Genomic DNA, 20,372 nt, shown 5'->3' on the forward strand with positions numbered 1-20,372 from the left:
GTTTTGCACCTCGACTTTGAAGTCATAGGTATTGCGGAATCACTTTTGACAGAAAGTAATATATTGAATGTGTCAGATTATTCTTGGTATGGACATCACAGAAACAATCAACATGAACAAGCCACAACGGGCCCCGGAGACGTGGGTTTTTAATTAAAAATGATTTTTTGATTAGATTATAAATTGACAATTCTTAATGTTGAATGTGAAAATATTTTGTGATTAAAGTTGGTTCGTAAGTGTGATATTAAGTGTTGCTTTTGTACTTGTGTATGCTTTTTACCGTCGGAATATTCAACAAGAGACACTGAAGCTGTTCACTTTTACGACACCCTCTTATCACAAATAGCGAATTATCATGTTTACAACATTAGGTATGTGTGTGGTGATCTGAACAGTAGATGTGGTACCCTGCTTGATCTCACTGAAGGGGTGGACTTTCCCCCAACTAGAGAGGTCATTGATGAATCAGGAATCACTTTGGGCATCATCAAGCAGACTTTCTTATGTATGGTAAATATTTGCTTGAAGGACGGTAGAAACAATGTTAAATGTGGTTGTGGCTGATTGCATTTGTCCATGTGAACATGTTAATCTTTTATCAAATGTTAAGGTTACATATGCATCTGATTTAGTAGAACTGGTAGAGTATTTAGGATGAGCGAGTGCACAGGCGATATAACAACACTCGATGATTCTTTCCTCTCCTGGGACATGGCAATCTCTCCGTTATCTATTGCAAGTTCCGGCGGGGCCAGGAATAATGAAACCAACACTGTCAAATGTATATAGTATGATGTGACATCGGTACCGGATAAATTTCTAGATGCAAATTGTTACGTGCAAGCTTTATATGAAACTATTTCTAAACTTTAAAACAAATAAATAAAATAAAAAATGAATAAATAATATATAATATAAACAATATAATCATACTAGTTTATTTGAATTAGAAAGCCTGTGTGAAGAAAATAAGAATGAAATTTGGAAAAAGGTCTGCAAGATTGGAGTTGAGTATAGCAGATTCCAATATATTCCTGTGGAGGTGAGGCTCCTTGATGGCAAACTGACTGCGGATAAATAGACAGTGTTGCGCAACTGGGAGAAGTACAGTTGAATACTGAACGGGGAAGACCCTGACGACACGCTCGCCCACCCACGAGATGGAGGTGCGGGGGAGAGTTCACGAGATACTAATGTGCCCCAGAACAGTCCCTTCACTTACGATGAAGTGTTTGAAGCTATACGCTCAGCAAGTAAAGGGATATCACCGAGATGCGACAATCTACCCGCGGACGTGTTGAAGAATACAAGTGGTGTACACTTCTTCCCACAGACTGTTTAATACGTGTTTTTTTTCAAATAGAAAATGCTGAGCGAATGGAAGAAAGCCATTATCTACCCTATCCCAGAATCATGTTTTGATAAATATGACCACTTACTAACGCGAGCTATAAACTTTATTGTTCTGTCTTAAAAAGTGACCGTATAAGTATGCGGAAAAGTTTCAGAAAAGGAAGGTCGACAGTGGAACACGGTTCATCGTTAACATCTATAGCGGAATCGAGGAAGTCGCTCAAGAATTGAACTTTCTTAGCCTTTATTCATTTAAAAAAGGCTTAAGATACTATTGACAGGGATATTATGTGGAAAAAGTTATTGGACCTTGGTATATGTGGACGAATGTAAGAAGATGTTGTATCTTTATACAAGTGTTAAATGTTATGTGAGGCTTAACGGGAGTTTTAACTCAAAGGTCCAATATGTGAGATCCGGTTTGAAGCAAGGATTCTTTCTTTTCTTTTTGGTGTTCAACATTTACATAAACGAACTCATTACTACTTAACATGCATTGGATATAGGTGTCAGGATCGACGATGGGAATGGAAACTGCGTGTATCGGCTTGTGCAGACGACTTAGTGGTTCTTGCGGAAAAGACCTGTGAAGATCCGGGTCAGAATAGGTCTTCAGCAACCTTCAGCTTGTCGTAATAGGCGATCAACGGGATCGGGTGGTCAGGCTCGCTGACTTGGTTAATGTATGTCATCGATCCCAATTGTTCGGATCGGTGCTCATGATATCACTCACTGGATTGTCTGGTCCAGACCCGGTGATTTACAGACCGCCGTCATATAAGCTGGAATATCGACGAGTGCGGCGTTAACAATAAAAAAACAACCCACCAATCTTGCGAAAATGAAGCGAACCTAAATGCTCTCTTAGAATGTCTTCATAACTGGTCCGGTGTTAGCAAATGACTGAATTCTACAATTCTTCACTGCTGACGTATGGCAACAAACACCAAGGACAAACTGTGCTTTTAGCTGTGGAAATGTAACTCTTAAGATTGCTGACAGTTACTGTTACCTAGGATTATTAATAACAGAGTATTCAGATTACTCACGCATGGCTAAGGCAGTGGCAAGCTCGGCTAATAGGGTGCTAGGATTACTAATATCCAAATTAACATTCTCCGTATGTACAATGTACGACTCAATGGTATGGTCAACGATTGGACATGGATCAGCGATTTGGGGTAGTAGTAATTTATCATTCACGAAATCTGTAAAAATGAGAGCAATTGAGTTTTTTTATGGGTCCACAAAAACATCCTCCTAATGCTGCCGTTGGTGGTGATAGGGACTGGACCCCTGCTGCAGTAAAGATCAGTTGAAATGTAATTCGTAAATACGCAAGACTGACCTAGACAAGAATAGACTCACAAACAAGGTGTTCCGATGGACACACACACACACACACACACACACACACACACACACACCAAATTATTGAGTTTTACATCTGTTTGATAAATAATTTTTATATGAACTATATCTTACATGTATATATTTGTTTTTAACTATAGGACATTTTTTGGTCTCTTATAAACTTGAGGAATTCAGTGGATATCTTAGATGAAACCAGTTATTTGAAGTTGGATTGGTAGACAGACATGCAAACTTGGAGAGGGTGGAAATCCCACGAAAACCATACCTGAGTTCTCGCTAGCTCCAGCGGTAGCGAGCACAACGATCTGATTTTAACGAGATTGGGTGGCGGTGTTATAGGCCCATGCATACTTCACGGGCTTGTAACATACACTAGGTGATGGACGAATTATACACACGAAAAATAATTGCTGTAATTGTAGCCTTTCTTTACAATACAGATATGATAGTTTATGCGTACATGTCCGAAATTGGTCGGCTGGAATTAGCATTACCCACTTTTTCACTTGGGCACACACAAAACACTTTCTTTACCCACGAGCACGTGACGACAAGGGGGTTTAAATTTTGGGACGTGTCTCACACATTATCTGCATCAGGCACGATACTTTCTATCCACTGATACCATGCCTTTGAACTTTTGCCTGCCATCACGATCTAGCATGGCATATTTAGTGATCCCATATTGACATGATACATGTAATTCTACGTTCTCTCACAATTTATCTTAACCGACTTGTCGACCGTGGTTATGTATGAAAATACGTCACCTGAGCATATAGCTAAATTACTTCAGATTTTCTTTGCCATATAGCAAACAAGAATAACTTCTTGACGGCATGTTTTATTGCATGGTGCACATCCCCCCCCCCCCCCCCCACCGAAATATCAAACTGTAGTGCATTACTCATTGCAGAAAAGTCTTTAATAAATAACCAGTGAAAGGAAATACAGGTACGACAGCTGATTTTGGGTAATTACATAGCATTGTTGTCGAAAATACTAGCGTATTTAAATTATTCATGTTTGAAATCTAACGTGAAGCATTTCACAATGACATTTCGGGGTTCTAAAGTCTCTCTGGTGTCCGTGAGGGAGTAAATCTGTCGCCGTTACTATTTTCTATCTTCGTGAACGTTGTAGAGTTTTTACTTATAATATTGTAAGCATACTGATACGTTTACACTCACTATTGCTTTTTGCGCCCCCCGCACACACACACACACACGTGCGCTCCTCAGATAGAAACACGCAAATGCACACGTAAAGACTTGCGGTTCCATCTTATTTAGGATCAATTGCCTCAAACAAATATGTCACATACCACTTTAGCTGTTTAATCGGTAAAATTCCATGATATATAATCGATATACATAATAATACAGAGACAAAGCCCAAGATGCCCACAAAGTATCAAGTACAATGTCTTGTACTGAACAGAAAATTGGCAACACAACGCATGTCATGAGCATATGTCCACGAACATTGCAGTCGCACAAATACGGTCCAAGGTCAAGGTAATAAACATGAGACCCGCAGCTAAACTTGGCCCCTGTCTATGAAATACTGGCGCATTATGTTTGGAGTATATTGGAAATAAAACCGGTTTAATAGCGGCCATCCTTATCGAAAAATATATATGACGATTGTGTTCCCTAATTAATTACAAACTGATGACTACTAAGATAAAAACACTGAGTGTGAATGATTCTATAATTAAGAAAACGGGTCGGTAAAATATGTTTGACTGCGCCACTGCTGTTTACTGGACAGCGCCATGTTGGATGGGGTTTTATATAAACTCTGAAGGTTACACAAGACGTATAGCAATTTCGTAGGCATTCATCATGGCTAGTCTCTGCAGGGTGACCCCCAACTTGCTGTCATCGATTGGTAAGAAGAAAAATATGAATTGCATTTGGCCTTGCATTTTCCCGTCACGATGTGATCAATTGTTATTCATGCTTTTTCAGCGGTAGAAACAAACATTTTCAATCCACTAGGCCTAGTTCCTATAACATATAGCCAAACCCATTAACATTAATAGCAATGGCAAATTACTACCTTATGATACCATAACTATTGGGCAGTCACTGTTTGGCAAGGACTACAGGACTAGTGCCAATTTCTACCGCAGTTTTTCATCAGCCTCAATGTCAATAATTATGGAGGATCATGATCAATGTTTTGTGATTTAGATTTTCAAATGAGCATGTTTGTAAATGATCAAAATTAGAAAAATATTCCATACCAAAGTTGTATCCCAGTTTACTTGTAGTTTATGATTTGGGACCATCATTTTTATTTTTTTGTGTTTGGTCGGTGAGGAAGCCTTGGGGTCAAAGCATTTCCTCACCTTAGACCCAAGTTTGATTTCCCACATTGGTACAATGTGTGAAGCTAATTTCTGGTGTCCCCCTCCTTGACATTACACGTTAAAGGAATATGCTTAAAGTGGTGTAGAACTACCCTTACTCACATATATTAAATTTGTCAAATATGTGAATGTTAAAAGCTGTTGATCTGTTAGTGATATGTATCCTTATGTACTGTGTTTTTGAGCTGAAATTTGAAAAGTATTTCTGATTACGTGTCTAATAACAATACCAATACACTAAAATTAAGTCCTTACCTTTGAGAACATTTATTTCTGTCAACACTTGGAAGGCAGAATGATCAGGCCTTGTTAATTTTATAGTGATAATGCCTCGCCAAGTGAGAAGAGTCGATCGGGCACCAACTTGTCATCGTCCCATGATTTCAAGCCCCTTATTATAGTAAGAAATTAGATGCAAAACATGTCAGTCACCAGACATACAGACAGAGAGTTTACAAACAGCAGCCGATACATTATTGTGCATACAATTGTTGTGATGCAAAATTATCAAAATGCACATCCAATCTATCGTAGTATCGACTCAATCTGTGTCTAGGCTGACACTGACAGTGACCAGCAACTATCAATTTACCTTAGTGTCTGTTTGACACATCTTTAATTACACCTTTCAATGATCGACCAGTTGATCAGTGATGACTAACACATGTACGTGGCACAACTTCATTAACAACTTCGAAAATCTCTCCTGTCATGTATATTGTGTCGGCCATTTTGACATCTTATACTTGATGTAAATGTATTACGATACACTGACATTGTGACTGACTTACTGAAGTAGTTCTTAACAGACTTTTCTCATCTAATGGGGATATTATTTGAATACATTTGTTCTAAAGAAACTACAAAAGTTGACCCTGTTGAGCATGCCGAGCATACATAAGCTCATGTCACCTCGTTTTGAGGAACTATTTTATTCCGCAATACAGCTGGTTGTTGTATGGATATCAGTGTAAACATGAAGTCACACATACTTATATAATTGTGTATAGATCAAGGTCTACGTCCTTTGAGGTAAAACTAGTGATATGAAAAATTATGAGACTTAACTTTCACTTTATCGCAAGCTCTGATGTTCATACAGTTTGGCCCTCACTCTATGAAAGTTCATACTCCAATGAACTCACTCAAAGTGATGGTCAATTCTTAATTAATGCCTGATTATCATTGACATGATGAAGCGGTCATCATGGTTATGATTCTTTTTATCTAAAAACATTGATAGTTTTTCAATGACAGAAGTATCCATGGTTTATCTTATGTGTAAGTTTAGAACAAGTCAGTAGCAAAGAGTGTGACAGGGACTATATATCATGTTTACAGATCAGTTGTTTCAATCCATTAAGATACAAATTACACAACCTCAGATCATCATTTGTCTTGTTCCAGCCAGAAAACAGGTCACTCCCCAGTTGTCTTTTGCTTTGAGGTCCAATTCAACAGAAGCAAAAGCTGAAAAGGTTTGAAACTAACCATGCTAACAAAGTTACCGTATTTTCTTGAGTAGAGTGCACACTTTTTAAAAAAACCAACACAGCTGTGTAGAAGGGGGTGCGCATTATACACGAATTAATGAGTTTTGATGTTTTTTCCCCCATGGAAAGACATTACCGTGAGCACGTAACACCAGAAATACCATGTCAACAAATCCATACTGAAGTTCGCAAATTATTCATGTAATTACATTGTCTGGCTATAAAAAGTGTTCTTTGTATATCTGGACTTCTGTTTGTAACTTATTTCATTAATTTTATTCAAAATTCCTTTTGATATTGTTTTAATTAATTTAGGCAAAATCGTGTGTGAAGTGATCGGAAGATCGCACAACTCACCATTATTAACAGCAACCATGGTCAGATTACCGCTTTTGACGCCTTGAAACAAACTTTAGTTGACAGAGAATTGATACATATATCATAAATTCGTTAAAAGTCATATTTGTTTTTGTTGGACGATTCTTTGTCAACACGTAATTCTCGCGATCATGCGATCACGTGCACGGGAGCCTTGACTGTGACTGGTCAGACTGGTTCCATGTAAAAAATAATACCCGGTAATAGCGATCAGCTGCTTCGCTTAGGGTTATTATTATTTTAAATATGTTTAGTAAAAGCTGCATCTAAATAAACAAGATATTGGAATATATTATTCCTGATAAAAAAATAGTTTCAGATACAACTTTTGCCGATCCTTGCATTAAAATACTGTAAAGTTATATCATTGGGTGTGTCTTGAGCGAATCACCGGTAGATTCCATGAAAACGTGTGTACAGCTGATTGCTGTGTCCGGCTTAGTTTACGAGAAAATACACAAGGTAATCTTAATCCCTGGATATAAAACAATGCTTAGCTGAACCAAAAAAATACAATTTAAACGGTAAATCAACATGTCTGGTGATTTTTTATCTCAAATTTCGAATTTGTACTGTCAAAGTTTCTCATCACCCGTTCGTTTGCCGGACTTCGCTGAAGGGGTATTGTGTAATTTTTTTCTGTGCATTATATTCAAATTTCCTTTTTTCCAAAAATTGAACCCGCTAGAGGGGGGTGCGCATTATACATGGGTGCGCACTTTACTCAAGAAAATATGGTAACTTGGTTAATAATACAAAAATAGAAAATACATATTTATATCTTATCCTGCATTACTACCTTAATGCTTCTACTGCTGTTCATTTGACTAGGAAGACGGAGCTGTGAGAGGTCCTGGTTACAGAAATTGTTGTGCCAACCAGTTGTGTGGCATCCTTCATCCAACAGCTACCATGTGACTGGAAGTGGCAACGTCACATATAATCACATCACTGCTAGTCATTGGACTGTACAGACGTTTGAGAACATAGCTCCTCAATTTTAAGAACCAGATTGTTATCCTTTGCTTATCTTTTGATAGCCAATATGTTCTCAATTGTATATACAGTAGAACATGGATATATATAACGATCTACAAGGGACCCGAAAAATCAATTTGTTATATCTGTTATTAGTTATATACATTTTCTCTCGGAAACATCCGCCACCTTGGATAAAAAAAACCACAATACACATAATTGCAGCATTGACTTGTATTAGCAGTGATCACTTCATAGCATTCAATTCATAACATTTCATAACATTCCTTAAAGTTGAACAATGTTGATCCGTCATTGCTGAATGTGTTTTTTTTGCCACGATTGTGTTGATTCATCGCTGATTGCATTGTCAGTGACACTTGACTCTGAGTGAGATTTGTTAGTTCAGTATACACGTCACTAATCAGTGGCAGATGGGCTTGTGGGTGATCACATATCAGTTCGCTGTAGAGAGTTCGTTATCTACGTAAATTTTATATGATATTATATGGGAGTTAAATCGGGGATTGTTTAACAGTTCGTTGTATCCTTTTTGATCGCTGTATCTGTGTTCTACTGTATTATGGCCTGGTGTACTAGGGTGGTTTGTTCAGGCTTACCTTTTTGTGATTGTCGCCTGATTTTGTCTCTTTCCTGTGCTTACTTTGCGTGTGTAAGCATCTCCTCCTCCTCAAAGGACACAATTTGGTCTTCCCCTACATCCATCCAACTGGATCCTATGCTCACAGATTTGATGTTGGCCTTGGATGACGATTTCTCCAAAACTATCCCTCACTCTGGCTTTTAAGACGCCTTGTTACAGAAAGCTAGATTTTCCCATTCCTGCTTTTGAAGCCGCAGATAATGCACACACTCTGGATGATGATTTACATCACATGACTGGCTCCTCCAGGCTGACCACTCTTCGTATACCCGATAGAAATTCAGCGGATAATCCGGATACTGAGGATAATCAGGTTCATCATTTACCTACGATGATGTTTTTTCAACACCATCAAATCGACTATCTACGTAATCATCTCAAGGTGGCTTTGGCGGAGATTACCACATCCATGTCCCTTGGTTATCTCACCTTAATGGATTGGGATTCTGAGTTCGGAGGCAACTCCTACGTCAGCCTTAGAGTGCCTTCCTGCTATTCAATAGCGCTATATCTGAAACCCATGCAAATGTCTGCAGCTTTGCCTGTGATGAAATGACGCTTATAGCACTGGAGCACATCTCAATCAATCCAAGTTTAAACCATGTAAAACAGGCAATTATCAGCCCAGGCCGCACCTCTCTTAAGGCTTCCTCGTCCTTTTGTGGCAAAGGTCAAGACTGTTCAAAGCCACAAAGTAATTGTGGACTAACTGGACAATTCTTTCAAGATCCATTTGTCAAGATCCATTTGTCGCCAACATCCTTCATCAGGGGTACAGGCTTTCTCTCATGGCAGACCCACCGTTAACCTCTTACTCCATAGCGGATGCCCATCCCCTTGTCAGGCTCAGCTCTTAGCACATAAATACTCTGTGTGATGACAAATAGGGTTCCTTTGAATCCTTCGGTAAGGATAAGAAACAGGACCCTATTTTGGTGTCACCATAATTTATGGCAAATGTCCTTCTCCATCTCCGCAACAAGCGTCTCCTCAAGGGTAATACCATAACTATATATCTGGTTGCCCTCAATTTGGAATGACCAAGATCCCGCAACTTCAGTCACTATTGCGGTCTTTTCATCTGGAGGATCAACATGCCAACTTTCCTCCCCCAGCCTAGGATTTTGAACATGGTATTGAAGTCGCTCTGTACTGCTCCCTTTGAACCACTCCTCTCGATGTCTTTCTCCAATCTCTGGTGTTAGCTACGGCGGCTTGACTCAGTGAGTTACAGGCCCTTGACATCTCCCAGTACGGTTGCATGGTTCTGTCCATCTTGGGCTGTGCTGGGATTTCATTGCTAAGAATCAACTCCCAGGAAAGCCAGACAGATCCTTCACCTTTCCTCCCTTATCATCGATAATGGGCTCCAAAAACGAGGATGAACTACTTCTGTGCCCAGTTGAAACCTTAAGGGTTTTCCTCCATTGATCCAAGACACAACATGGATCTTGGAAATGATTATTCATTCCGGTCTCACTATGGCTGAGATCCATTATCCTGCAGGCTTACGACCTAGTCAGCATGCACGCGCCTAGAGCCAACAGCATGTGATTCGAGCTGTCGCTTCGACCATGGCTCTCCACTGCAATTGTTCCTTCCAGTTCATCTTGGAGGGTTGTTTTCGGCACTCAGATTCTGTCCTCGCCAGTTATTATCTCTATTAATGTGGCTCTTGAGGATGTGCAAGGAGTTCATAGTTTCAGTTCCCTAATGGTAGCTCAGCAGGTCACTAACCCCAGACGGTCTTGACTGTTACACATCGGAACTGAGAAAAAAATACCCAATGAAGGTTATGCATGTTTACAAAGAAACTAATTTACTTTCCGAGTCAAGCCTACATATTTAGAACAGTTATATACATCTAAAACATTATTTCATTGTTCCGGTCACGTGGTAGCTGTGGGATGAAGGATGCCACACAACTGGTTGGCACAACAATTTCTGTAACCAGGACCTCTCACAGCTCTGTCTTCCTAGTCAAAGAACAGCAGTAGAAGCATTAAGGTAGTAATGCAGGATAAGTATCCAAATGGGAAAAATATTTAGATTTGACTAAATTTTGCCAATTGTTTAATTTACTATATATTAAATTTCATGTATAATCTATGCACAATTATTTCATATATATCTAGTAGCTTAATCATAAATTGATGTATCATTTCATCATGTTTATAACTCATTGCCCTTTGATTGTTTTAATGTGTATAATGTAAGACATGCGTCCATCTTGTGTGGCAATGTCACGCTATTGTCTACCTACCTATGATGCTGCCCTTTCTAACTGTAACTTTGATTTGAATTTAATATCATGACAGTAAGAAGTTACATCAGGATGGTACACAGTGATATTGCAAGGAACAAATGGCATTGGAACTTTTGAATATGTGTCTGATTTGCAGGTAATGATTTGTGAATCTGTAACAATGCTCTTTCTATTCTCAGACTGTTTTTGGCCCATTGAAAGATGAAGACCGAATTTTCACCAACCTTTATGGTCGACATGACTGGAAACTCAAAGGAGCTATGTCAAGGGTGAGTTTGAAAGAGCAGTATGCTGTTAGTGGATAAGTCCACTTGTCCATTTTGTCTGAGACAAGCGAAAATTGTGAAAGGACTGGTTGTTTTATCTTACATGCACCACCAGGCAGGAATGGACTGGACTGGATATATTTCATTGTGTCTAGACCGTCTAGTGTTGACCACTGACTCTGAACATTTTTGTAGGCAATATATAAAAAGTATACTCATATTTTTTGACCACCCAATCAAATGTGTGGGTTCTTGAGCTAATCAGAGGTCATCTTTCTAAAACAATTCAGCTTCATTTCTTTACCATTTGATTTAGAAATTTTCCCCTTCACTAATGAAAACCTCCAAAGGCCATATACCCTTGGTGGTTCACCCTTTTGGGTGTATATGCCGTGTTGCTAAAATAATGACAGGCTCAATAACATACAGGTATCTACAATGTAATAGTATGCCTTTAGTTTTTGGCAGTGTTTTATATTTTTTCAGGATACAGAAATCAGATAGACTTAATGAATACTTCACTCGTACTAGAGAATTTAGAAGCCTTGATGCTGATTGGCTCATAAGAACCTTCACCTAACTTTCTATGCAGGAAATATCTTTATACATTTAGGTTTCGTATTGCAGTAAAAGATCTGATTTTAATAAGATTGAGGGGATGGAGCATTTACACTTGACAAGACGCAAGTTTGATTCCCAGTATGTGTTGAGTGTGTGTAGAATGTATGTCACTTGCCGATTACATGTTGATGATGATTATGATGATGATGATGATATTCCAGGGAGACTGGTATAAGACAAAGGAGATCATCCAGAAAGGCGCTGACTGGATTCTGAAGGAGATCACCAAGTCTGGCCTTCGGGGGCGTGGCGGTGCTGGGTTTCCTACTGGCATGAAGTGGGGCTTCATGAACAAGCCATCAGATGGAAGGTTAGAGATATGTTTGTGTTTGGAGGAATACAGCTTGTTTCTGGAACCTTTTCTTATGCAGAGATTAGTTTTGGTAATAATAAGAAAGGTATATTGTGAAGTATAAAGGTATATTTTTCCATGTTTTCTGTCTTACTTTTTTGTGTGTAAATAAACATAAAAATAATGCCAACATTGTTTATTTGTTTATGGGTCAAACACTTGATTGCTTAACATTTATGATTAGAACAAATGCTTTGGATCATGTTTGTATTTCATGCTCAGAAGAGTTTCAAAGTTGTTATTTCCCTTTGGTAAGAACTCTTAATGGCGAACCTTATTTTGATATGATCATTTTCATACAACAAAACTATTTCTTTCCATGCATAATGTTCTGATAAATGTACAATTTGTCTTGAAAAAAGGTCCTGGATAGGGTTTGGGTGAGCTAAGTGTTTAAGTTATTCAGTATTGGCTATTTGTATAGTAGTGTTACTGTGTACACGAGGTGCTTGTATGTTGCCTGCAGACCCAAGTACCTGGTGGTGAATGCAGACGAGGGGGAGCCTGGGACATGCAAGGACAGGGATATCATGCGGCACGACCCTCACAAGTTGGTGGAGGGCTGCCTGGTGGCTGGCAAAGCCATGGGGGCCAGGGCTGGTGGGTAGCACCTGTATACAGAATCTTGCTCTCTGGTTATCCTGTTTTTTGGTTGAAATTCTGTTTTTTGGTTGAAATCATTTGGGTTTAATGATGGTGGTCTGTAAATAATCAAGCCTGGATCAGACAGTGACTGACATCATGAGCAATGATCCACGCAATTGTGATATGATGACATGCATCAACCAAGTCAGCGAGCCTGACCAGCCGATCCCGTTAGTCGCCTCTTTTTACAAGCATAGTCGCCTTTTACGGCAAGTATGGGTTGCTGAAGACCTATTCTACCCCGGAACTTCACAGAACTTCAACCATGTCATTTACACAATCTGATAAGTAAAATGTTGAACTCGGGGAGAAAAAGAAGGCAGCCTTTGATGTACCAAACCCAGCTGGATATCTAAAAATCCCTGTTTGAATGACATATAATGTTGAAATGAACTGTTCTATGATCAAAATAGATCTAACATCTGGATGCATTTAGGAAGATGAATATCTGATGTATTTGACATTGTATTACTAGGTTTGTTATGTTATAATATGCTAACAAATTCAGTCACAACAGCTCTTGTTTATTTGTCAATGTCTTTCATGCTGTTGGGTTGATGATGTTAATGATATGGTTGTCTGTATTCACAGCGTACATCTACATTCGAGGAGAGTTCTACAATGAAGCCTCCAATCTGCAGATAGCCATAAATGAGGTAATGCTTTGTTACAGTTAACAACATCTTGCTTGCTGGTCCAGGCTTGATTTGCTTCAGGTTGTCACGTACGGAAGTACACAACCATGCATTATGGTATGTTCTAACCCAATCTCATTAATATCACATCTTAGTTCTCGCAAACGTTAAACAGATCTTAGGACTTCCCATTACAGGTTACATCAGAACGACCTTTCGCAATTCGCAAACTTTGACTGACCGATCAAATGTGTGACTAACATTAAGTCAACATTAGCCAATCAGAAAGCAAATATCTCGAGTATTACGGCGCTAATTTCAAATTAGAAAGCAGTTTTATTTGAATCATGAAAATACAAGTTGAGGACAAGTGATATTCCTTCCCCCCCCCCCCCCCCCCCCCAACCCCCCCCTCCCCCCCACCCCAATGTCACTATACTGTTACAGTCCACATAAACTTCCTCAGTTTCTTATGTACATTCAATGTCACTATACTGTTACAGTCCACATAAACTTCCACAGTTTCTTATGTACATTCAATGTCACTATACTGTTACAGTCCACATAAACTTCCACAGTTTCTTATGTACATTCAATGTCACTATACTGTTACAGTCCACATAAACTTCCACAGTTTCTTATGTACATTCAATGTCACTATACTGTTACAGTCCACATAAACTTCCACAGTTTCTTCAGTACATTCAATGTCACTATACTGTTACAGTATATATTGTTCACAGCAGTGTTAAAGAAACTTGACTTTTTCACACAACATACTCTCATGATCTCTTGTATTTCAGTCCTACAAGAATGGCCTCATCGGAAAAGATGCCTGCGGCTCTGGTTATGACTTTGATGTGTTTGTGCACCGAGGAGCCGGGGCCTACATCTGTGGGGAGGAAACTGTGAGTGTTTCTATTGGATTGGATACATGTACCGTATTCGCAGTAATTACTGCCCCAATGCTTAGGAAATTGGTTGGGGGGGGGGGGGGGGGGGGGGCACCATAGTGCAGTTAATTTGTTTCCAGAGATCAAGCAGTAGAGAACAAACTTAGTTTAAACGTTGATGAAGCTCCAACAATATTTCGATAATATTGTCAAGGCAATTATATCCTCATTTTTAACTGACTGCTGGGTCATTTGTAAGAAATCCTGTACTAGAAAATAAGGACTGTCATGTACATTTTCGGGCTTAGAGTAGGGAGTTTATACAGATTACATACAGATGGGTCTTGAAGTTTATGAGGGGCTGATTAATGGAACGGGGTGGTTACTACAGCGAATGTAGTATGCAGTTCTATTACCATTGCAATATGCAATAAACCAGAAGTTGTTATCTCTAAAGTTGTACATTTTCTTACCATTTGAAAATCTAACACAGGCAGTGAGCTTAGACATATGTTTGTTAGCAGTTTACCAGATCTCTGTTTCCATGACACAGCTTGTTCCAATTTTGTGAAAGTATTCATGATATTTGAGAATAGTTAGTGTTTGGTTATGCAGTGCAGTCTTTCTTATGTGACCATTTGCCAGTGTTTCATACAGACAGATTCCATTTGTTGAGAAATAGCAGTGCATGATATGGGATATATGTGGACGTGTCCATCGTGTCATTATGAATGATTGTTTTTACAGGCATTAATTGAGTCCCTTGAAGGCAAACAGGGAAAGCCCCGTCTGAAGCCTCCATTCCCTGCTGATGTCGGAGTGTTCGGCTGTCCGACAACTGTAGCCAATGTAGAAACAGTAGCAGTAGCTCCGGTAAGTCATTGCACCATAGAACCCGTGAAGATCCGGGGTAGTAAAGGTCTTCAGCAACCCATGCTTGCCGTAAAAGGCTATTGCTTAACGTAGGAGGCGACTAACAGGATTGGGTGGTCAGGCTTGCTGACTTGGTTGAAGCATGTCATTGATCCCAATTGCGTTGATATCAATCACTGGATGTCTGGTCCAGACCCGATTATTTACAGACCGCTGTCATATAGCTGAAATATTGCTGAGTGTGAAACAACAACCAACCAATTGCACCATCGTTGGCAATATTTCTGTTTGAGTTGGATAATCATTTTGGCAACCAAATCAATGTAATGTAAAATTTTTAGGTTTTGTAACTTTCAATTTATGAAGTCTTTTATTGACATTTAGAAAATGGTGGAATAGGAAGACATTAAATGTTGATATTTTATATTAAAAGAAATAATACAGAAATTATCATGAAATTTCATCTTTGTCAATATGTTTGTTTTGAAGATTTTTGAAGACAATTGTTTGTGTTATGTCCAGATCATCTGCAGGCGAGGGGGAGACTGGTTCGCTTCATTTGGAAGGGAGAGGAACCGTGGCACCAAGGTATTTGTTTTTTAACTGGAAGCCTTTTTATGAATATTTAGAAAATTAATGAGATGCTTCTGTAACCATAGAAGTCTTTTGTTTTTATATGGTTCTGGATCTGTGAATCTTTTATGTACAGTACGTTATGGTTATAACAAACTCAAAGGGACCACTAATTTTGGGTTGTTATGTTAACCACAGTTCATTATAAGCCCATATGTCTCACTCACTGAACTGATCAGGGCCCCGTTCGATCTTAGCGCTATGAGTCGTAAGTCAGTGATAAAGAATGGTAGTTACAATTGACTTAGATCGCTTTGTGGAACAGGGCCCAGTGCTGAATCTTTGTAAACAGTGAATATGTTGATGTTTGATTTTCTGCTGTTTGTAGTTGTTCAACATCTCGGGCAATGTTAACAACCCCTGCACTGTTGAAGAGGAGATGTCTATTTCACTCCGAGAGTTGATTGAGAGACACGCTGGGGGTGTGATCGGGGGGTGGGAGAACCTACAGGGAGTCATCCCAGGAGGCTCCTCCACACCACTCATTCCCAAGAAGTAAGTTGAAGGTGTAGGCTTTGGCGATATCGTTGTCTTGAGCACAATCGTTTTCCATTATTGGTCAATGCTTTGCCTCATTTTGGATGCATTTGAAAAAGTTGTGTGAAAGAGCTTTTACAAATGTCAGGCTCAGGCCTGTGTACCTCATATTTACAGTGAAAACCTACTTGTCAGGACATCCATTTTAATTGGAAAGCCCCCCTACCCGATGAATTATATGAAAAATAAAAGTGCTCCATTTTCCATATATGTGCTTCATTTTTTAGAACTGGACAGTGAATTTCTCTATAGTTGCAGGCGATTACCCATAACCTAAATTGTAATACATGAATATCAATGAATATGAATATCTGTTTGGTCTCTGTACAGGCATATTGCATTGCGTGGCGATTTGTTTTACTGATGAATCCATGTGTTGCGTTTGTCAGGGTCTGTGATGACGTCATGATGGACTTTGATGCTCTAGTCCAGGTTCAGACAGGCCTGGGAACCGCTGCCCTCATTGTGTTCAACAACCAGGCTGATATCGTCCGTGGCATTGCAAGGCTTATGGACTTCTACAAGCATGAGAGTTGTGGACAAGTAAGTACAGATGGATATTTCTCAGCAGAGTCTTTCTGGATTCAGATGAAAGTATGATGACTTGTACCTCGGGGAAAGAACATCCTCCATTATCAAGTGTTTCTCCATTTTGTTAGGATAAATACTGTGAATCCAATCCCCATCATAGCTTTGTTTTGAGTCTGTTCAAATGACATGTTAATATGACAAGTGTGGTTGCCAGTACACGACTGTCCTTGTTGCATGAACCCTCTATTACAACTGTGACTGCCATTTAGCATAAAGACATCTCTCCCATGTCTACATACTCTAAATTCGATAGATGAGGGTGAGGTCATAAATGACAATTTTCATTTGCTATTCTGAAGTCATTTCTTTGTTTCATCCAGTTGGAGTATAATTTTCAAAATGACAAAAAAAGGTGAACGTGTCCTTGTCAGTCATAACCATAAGTTAAAACAAATTTAAGGTGGGACCTAGATTTTGATACTATTGTAGAGGTTTATTTGTAACATTTGGATACTATATTGTTGTCCTGTTGGCAGTGCACACCATGCAGAGAGGGCACCGGCTGGATGGTGAAGGTTATGGACAGATTCAGTGAGTAGCAAAATTAGCCAAACTATTTATAGTTTGATTTTATAAGTTGTAGCTATGATAACCACTGTTTCTTTAACCTGTAATTTCACTTGTCATCGATCCCAAGTGCATGGATTGATGCTCATGATGTCAATCACTCGATTGTCTGGTCCAGACTCGATTATTTACAGACAGCCATCATATAGCTGGAATATTGCTTGTCCTTGTTTTGATTAAATTTCAAGAAACATAATTTGAAATACATTATTGAACAAAATCTGTGAGACGATTATGTTGTTTTTGCCCATACATTGTCAGTGTAAATATTTAGTGTCAACTACATTTTTTCAGGTTTTAATGTACTCTTTCACATAAGTATATAAAGCAATAAGATGGATTTGATTAATTCAAGGATACAAGAATTATAATTATCTCCCTTTTTTAGCCTGTGTCCACCTTGTTTGATTATCTCCCTTTGACTTCAGTGACGGGTAACGCACGGCCGGATGAGATTGACATGCTGTATGAACTGACCAAGCAGATTGAAGGACACACTATCTGTGCTCTGGGTGATGGAGCTGCATGGCCAGTACAGGTGGGTCACAACTGACAGGTGTACTTTTTAATCTATTACAAGCTGTCGCAATTGTGAAGATGGTGTGGGATACAAATGCAAGAATTTTGAATGGTTATGGGTGCAGTTGAAAAGTTAAAAGTCTGATTGAAAAAATTAATTCCTTTTCAGATCTACCCTGAACCCCCATCAAACACATATAATGATTATTTTGATACATGATGATTTGGGGTATTTTGTCAGATAGACATTCTGTAAAATCCTCAACCTCAAGTTGTTGTTTGGAAAAAAACAAGAAATGGTAACAGTTCAAATATAAGAAAAAAATTAGTTGTTTTTCTTAGACTTGAAAACAAAATCCGGATCAAGTTAGTTGTTACTCTGATAAAGACAACTACTAGCAACTTATGCTTGCTCCTGGGTTCCACCAGTGTGGTGAGTGCCTTTGTTTTGTGTACAGCCTCTCTCTTAGTGTCAGTAACTGACATAGTGTTTAGAGCAGTGTTACACCTTCCACTAAGATGTCTGTACTAATACTCATGTTTACAGGGCCTGATCCGTCACTACAGGCCGGAGCTGGAAAGGAGGATGAAAGAGTTTGAGCAGAAGAAAGCTGCAAGTTCATGAACGTTATGACATAGAGGAGAATATGTGAACTGTACAGTGTAAATTATTTCCAGGAGTATTGGTGGTATTTCAATTTGTGTACAAAGTGGTTTAGAGAATGATACAGTTTATCACAAGGTTGGTTTGGAAGACGTTAACAAAATTGCACCAAAAATGTTGTTTGTGAATGACTATCCATATAATATGAAATGGTGATACATTGTATTGTCTTACTGTTACTGTTTACCAAGTGTGAAACTGATGCTGATTAAGCCAGCTCTGTATTGAGACATTCACCTTCTAGGTCGGCAGTACCTGTGTGTATGAGTGTGACATACCTAGGGCTTCACCTAGGTTTACTTAAGTATCACTGGTGACAAGAATGTCCAGGGTTTACGTTGACCACACTGAGTCACTGTTAGTGAAATAAAATATTGTTTTAAAAGAAAATTGTATTGAGTCTTTATTTGAATTAAATTTCAGTTATCAATTCAAAGGTACACTTATACTTACACTTGCTGTTTGATGGGCATTCTAGAAGTTGGTGAGTAAGTGAGAAAACATACAGCTTTATAAATAACAACTTCTGGTTTATTGCATATAGCGACGTTTTGATGTACACCATTATGATTTTTTATAACGGTGTAAGAATCTTCATGGAACTGTCGCAGTATGCAAGAAACCAGAAGTTGTTATGCATAAAGTTGTACGTTTTTTCATATACAGTAAACCACGGTTATAACGAACACGCTTATAACGAACTGACGGATACAACAAACTTACTTTTTTGGTCCTGACTATCTGCTGTAGTTATGCTGTATATATGCTTTTAACGAACTACGGTTAAAATTAGTAGTCCCTTTGAGTTCGTTATAACCATAGTTTACTGTACTCACCTTTTCCAGCACTTTTAAGTGTTTTGCTCACAGGAACCAAAGTGTTCAACTGAGATTTTTGGCAAGCATTGTATGTCCGTCCTTCATAGACACAGATTGATGCTGAAGCTTTTCCTTGACGACCCAAGCATTGTGTCAAAGAAACTGCTGACAAATCTGATCTGACTTTGAACAAGTACATGTTGATAATGTGTTTAGCAATCAGAATGGGTTCCCAGTGCCCATGTGTTTCCTAAGAGCCAGCTAACAGGGGTTGTGACTGGGCTAATGGGTGTCACTGCACTGATGGCCTTGATGATTGCTCATGCCTTCCCTCACTGGATTGTCTTGTCCAGACTTGGTAGTTTACAGGCTACCATGATATGTATTGAATATTACTGGCTGCAGCATTAAACAACATTGTAAACTTACATTTTTATCATGTTCCCTGAAACCACACCTCCAATGAAGCTGAACTTGACATGTTTCAGCAATGGTGCCTGTAAAACATGCTCACAGAATTCTGATCTGACTTTAACTTGCCAGGTCATGGGATTCTCTAAAGTGGTAAAAGTATTCTGTATTTCTCTCGTAAAACTTGATCCTGATTGTATAATTTGTATGTTCCTTGCAGCATCAATGCATGCTAACAACCTAAAGATGGAAGATCTACTGATCATTAGGTTGGTCTCTCCGTTTTCTCCTTAACACCTATGGATTAAACAGACATTCAAGGGTTTACTGGTCGACATTTCCTCAGCGTTAATATCGCCAGATGTCTGAGACCAAACCACGAACATAACTGGTCATATTGTACACTAGTAACTAACCAAGGCTTAGGGTTGTGGGGACTGTTGCTTGGTTGTTACTTGTAG

The 20,372-nt window shown here is 38.9% G+C and overlaps 1 protein-coding gene across 1 annotated transcript; it reads left to right on the plus strand.

Annotated features, from left to right (window-relative positions):
• Positions 1 to 4,500: 4,500 nt before the first annotated feature.
• On the plus strand, positions 4,501 to 19,040 carry LOC139476845 (NADH dehydrogenase [ubiquinone] flavoprotein 1, mitochondrial-like). Its single transcript, XM_071259445.1, has 14 exons — positions 4,501 to 4,623; positions 6,515 to 6,585; positions 11,066 to 11,155; positions 11,935 to 12,083; positions 12,592 to 12,725; positions 13,362 to 13,426; positions 14,209 to 14,313; positions 15,046 to 15,171; positions 15,694 to 15,759; positions 16,133 to 16,299; positions 16,731 to 16,884; positions 17,409 to 17,463; positions 17,928 to 18,037; positions 18,566 to 19,040. Exons 1-14 carry the CDS (start codon positions 4,578 to 4,580, stop codon positions 18,641 to 18,643), a joined length of 1,416 nt encoding a protein of 471 aa, XP_071115546.1. The 5' UTR covers positions 4,501 to 4,577; the 3' UTR covers positions 18,644 to 19,040.
• The last annotated feature ends 1,332 nt before the right edge of the window (positions 19,041 to 20,372 follow it).

This window comes from Haliotis cracherodii, unplaced genomic scaffold (assembly GCF_022045235.1).
Source record: "Haliotis cracherodii isolate W230 unplaced genomic scaffold, xgHalCrac1.p SCAF_1, whole genome shotgun sequence".
Lineage (NCBI taxonomy): Eukaryota > Metazoa > Mollusca > Gastropoda > Lepetellida > Haliotidae > Haliotis > Haliotis cracherodii.

What these genes read in the sequence shown, in the direction of transcription:
- LOC139476845 (XM_071259445.1), top strand. Translation starts at nt 4,578, where the DNA reads ATGGCTAGTCTCTGCAGGGTGACCCCCAACTTGCTGTCATCGATTG. An exon ending in CAGAAGCAAAAGCTGAAAAG is followed by an intron (nt 6,586 to 11,065) that starts GTTTGAAACTAA and finishes TTCTATTCTCAG; the next exon opens with ACTGTTTTTGGCCCATTGAA. An exon ending in TCAAAGGAGCTATGTCAAGG is followed by an intron (nt 11,156 to 11,934) that starts GTGAGTTTGAAA and finishes ATGATATTCCAG; the next exon opens with GGAGACTGGTATAAGACAAA.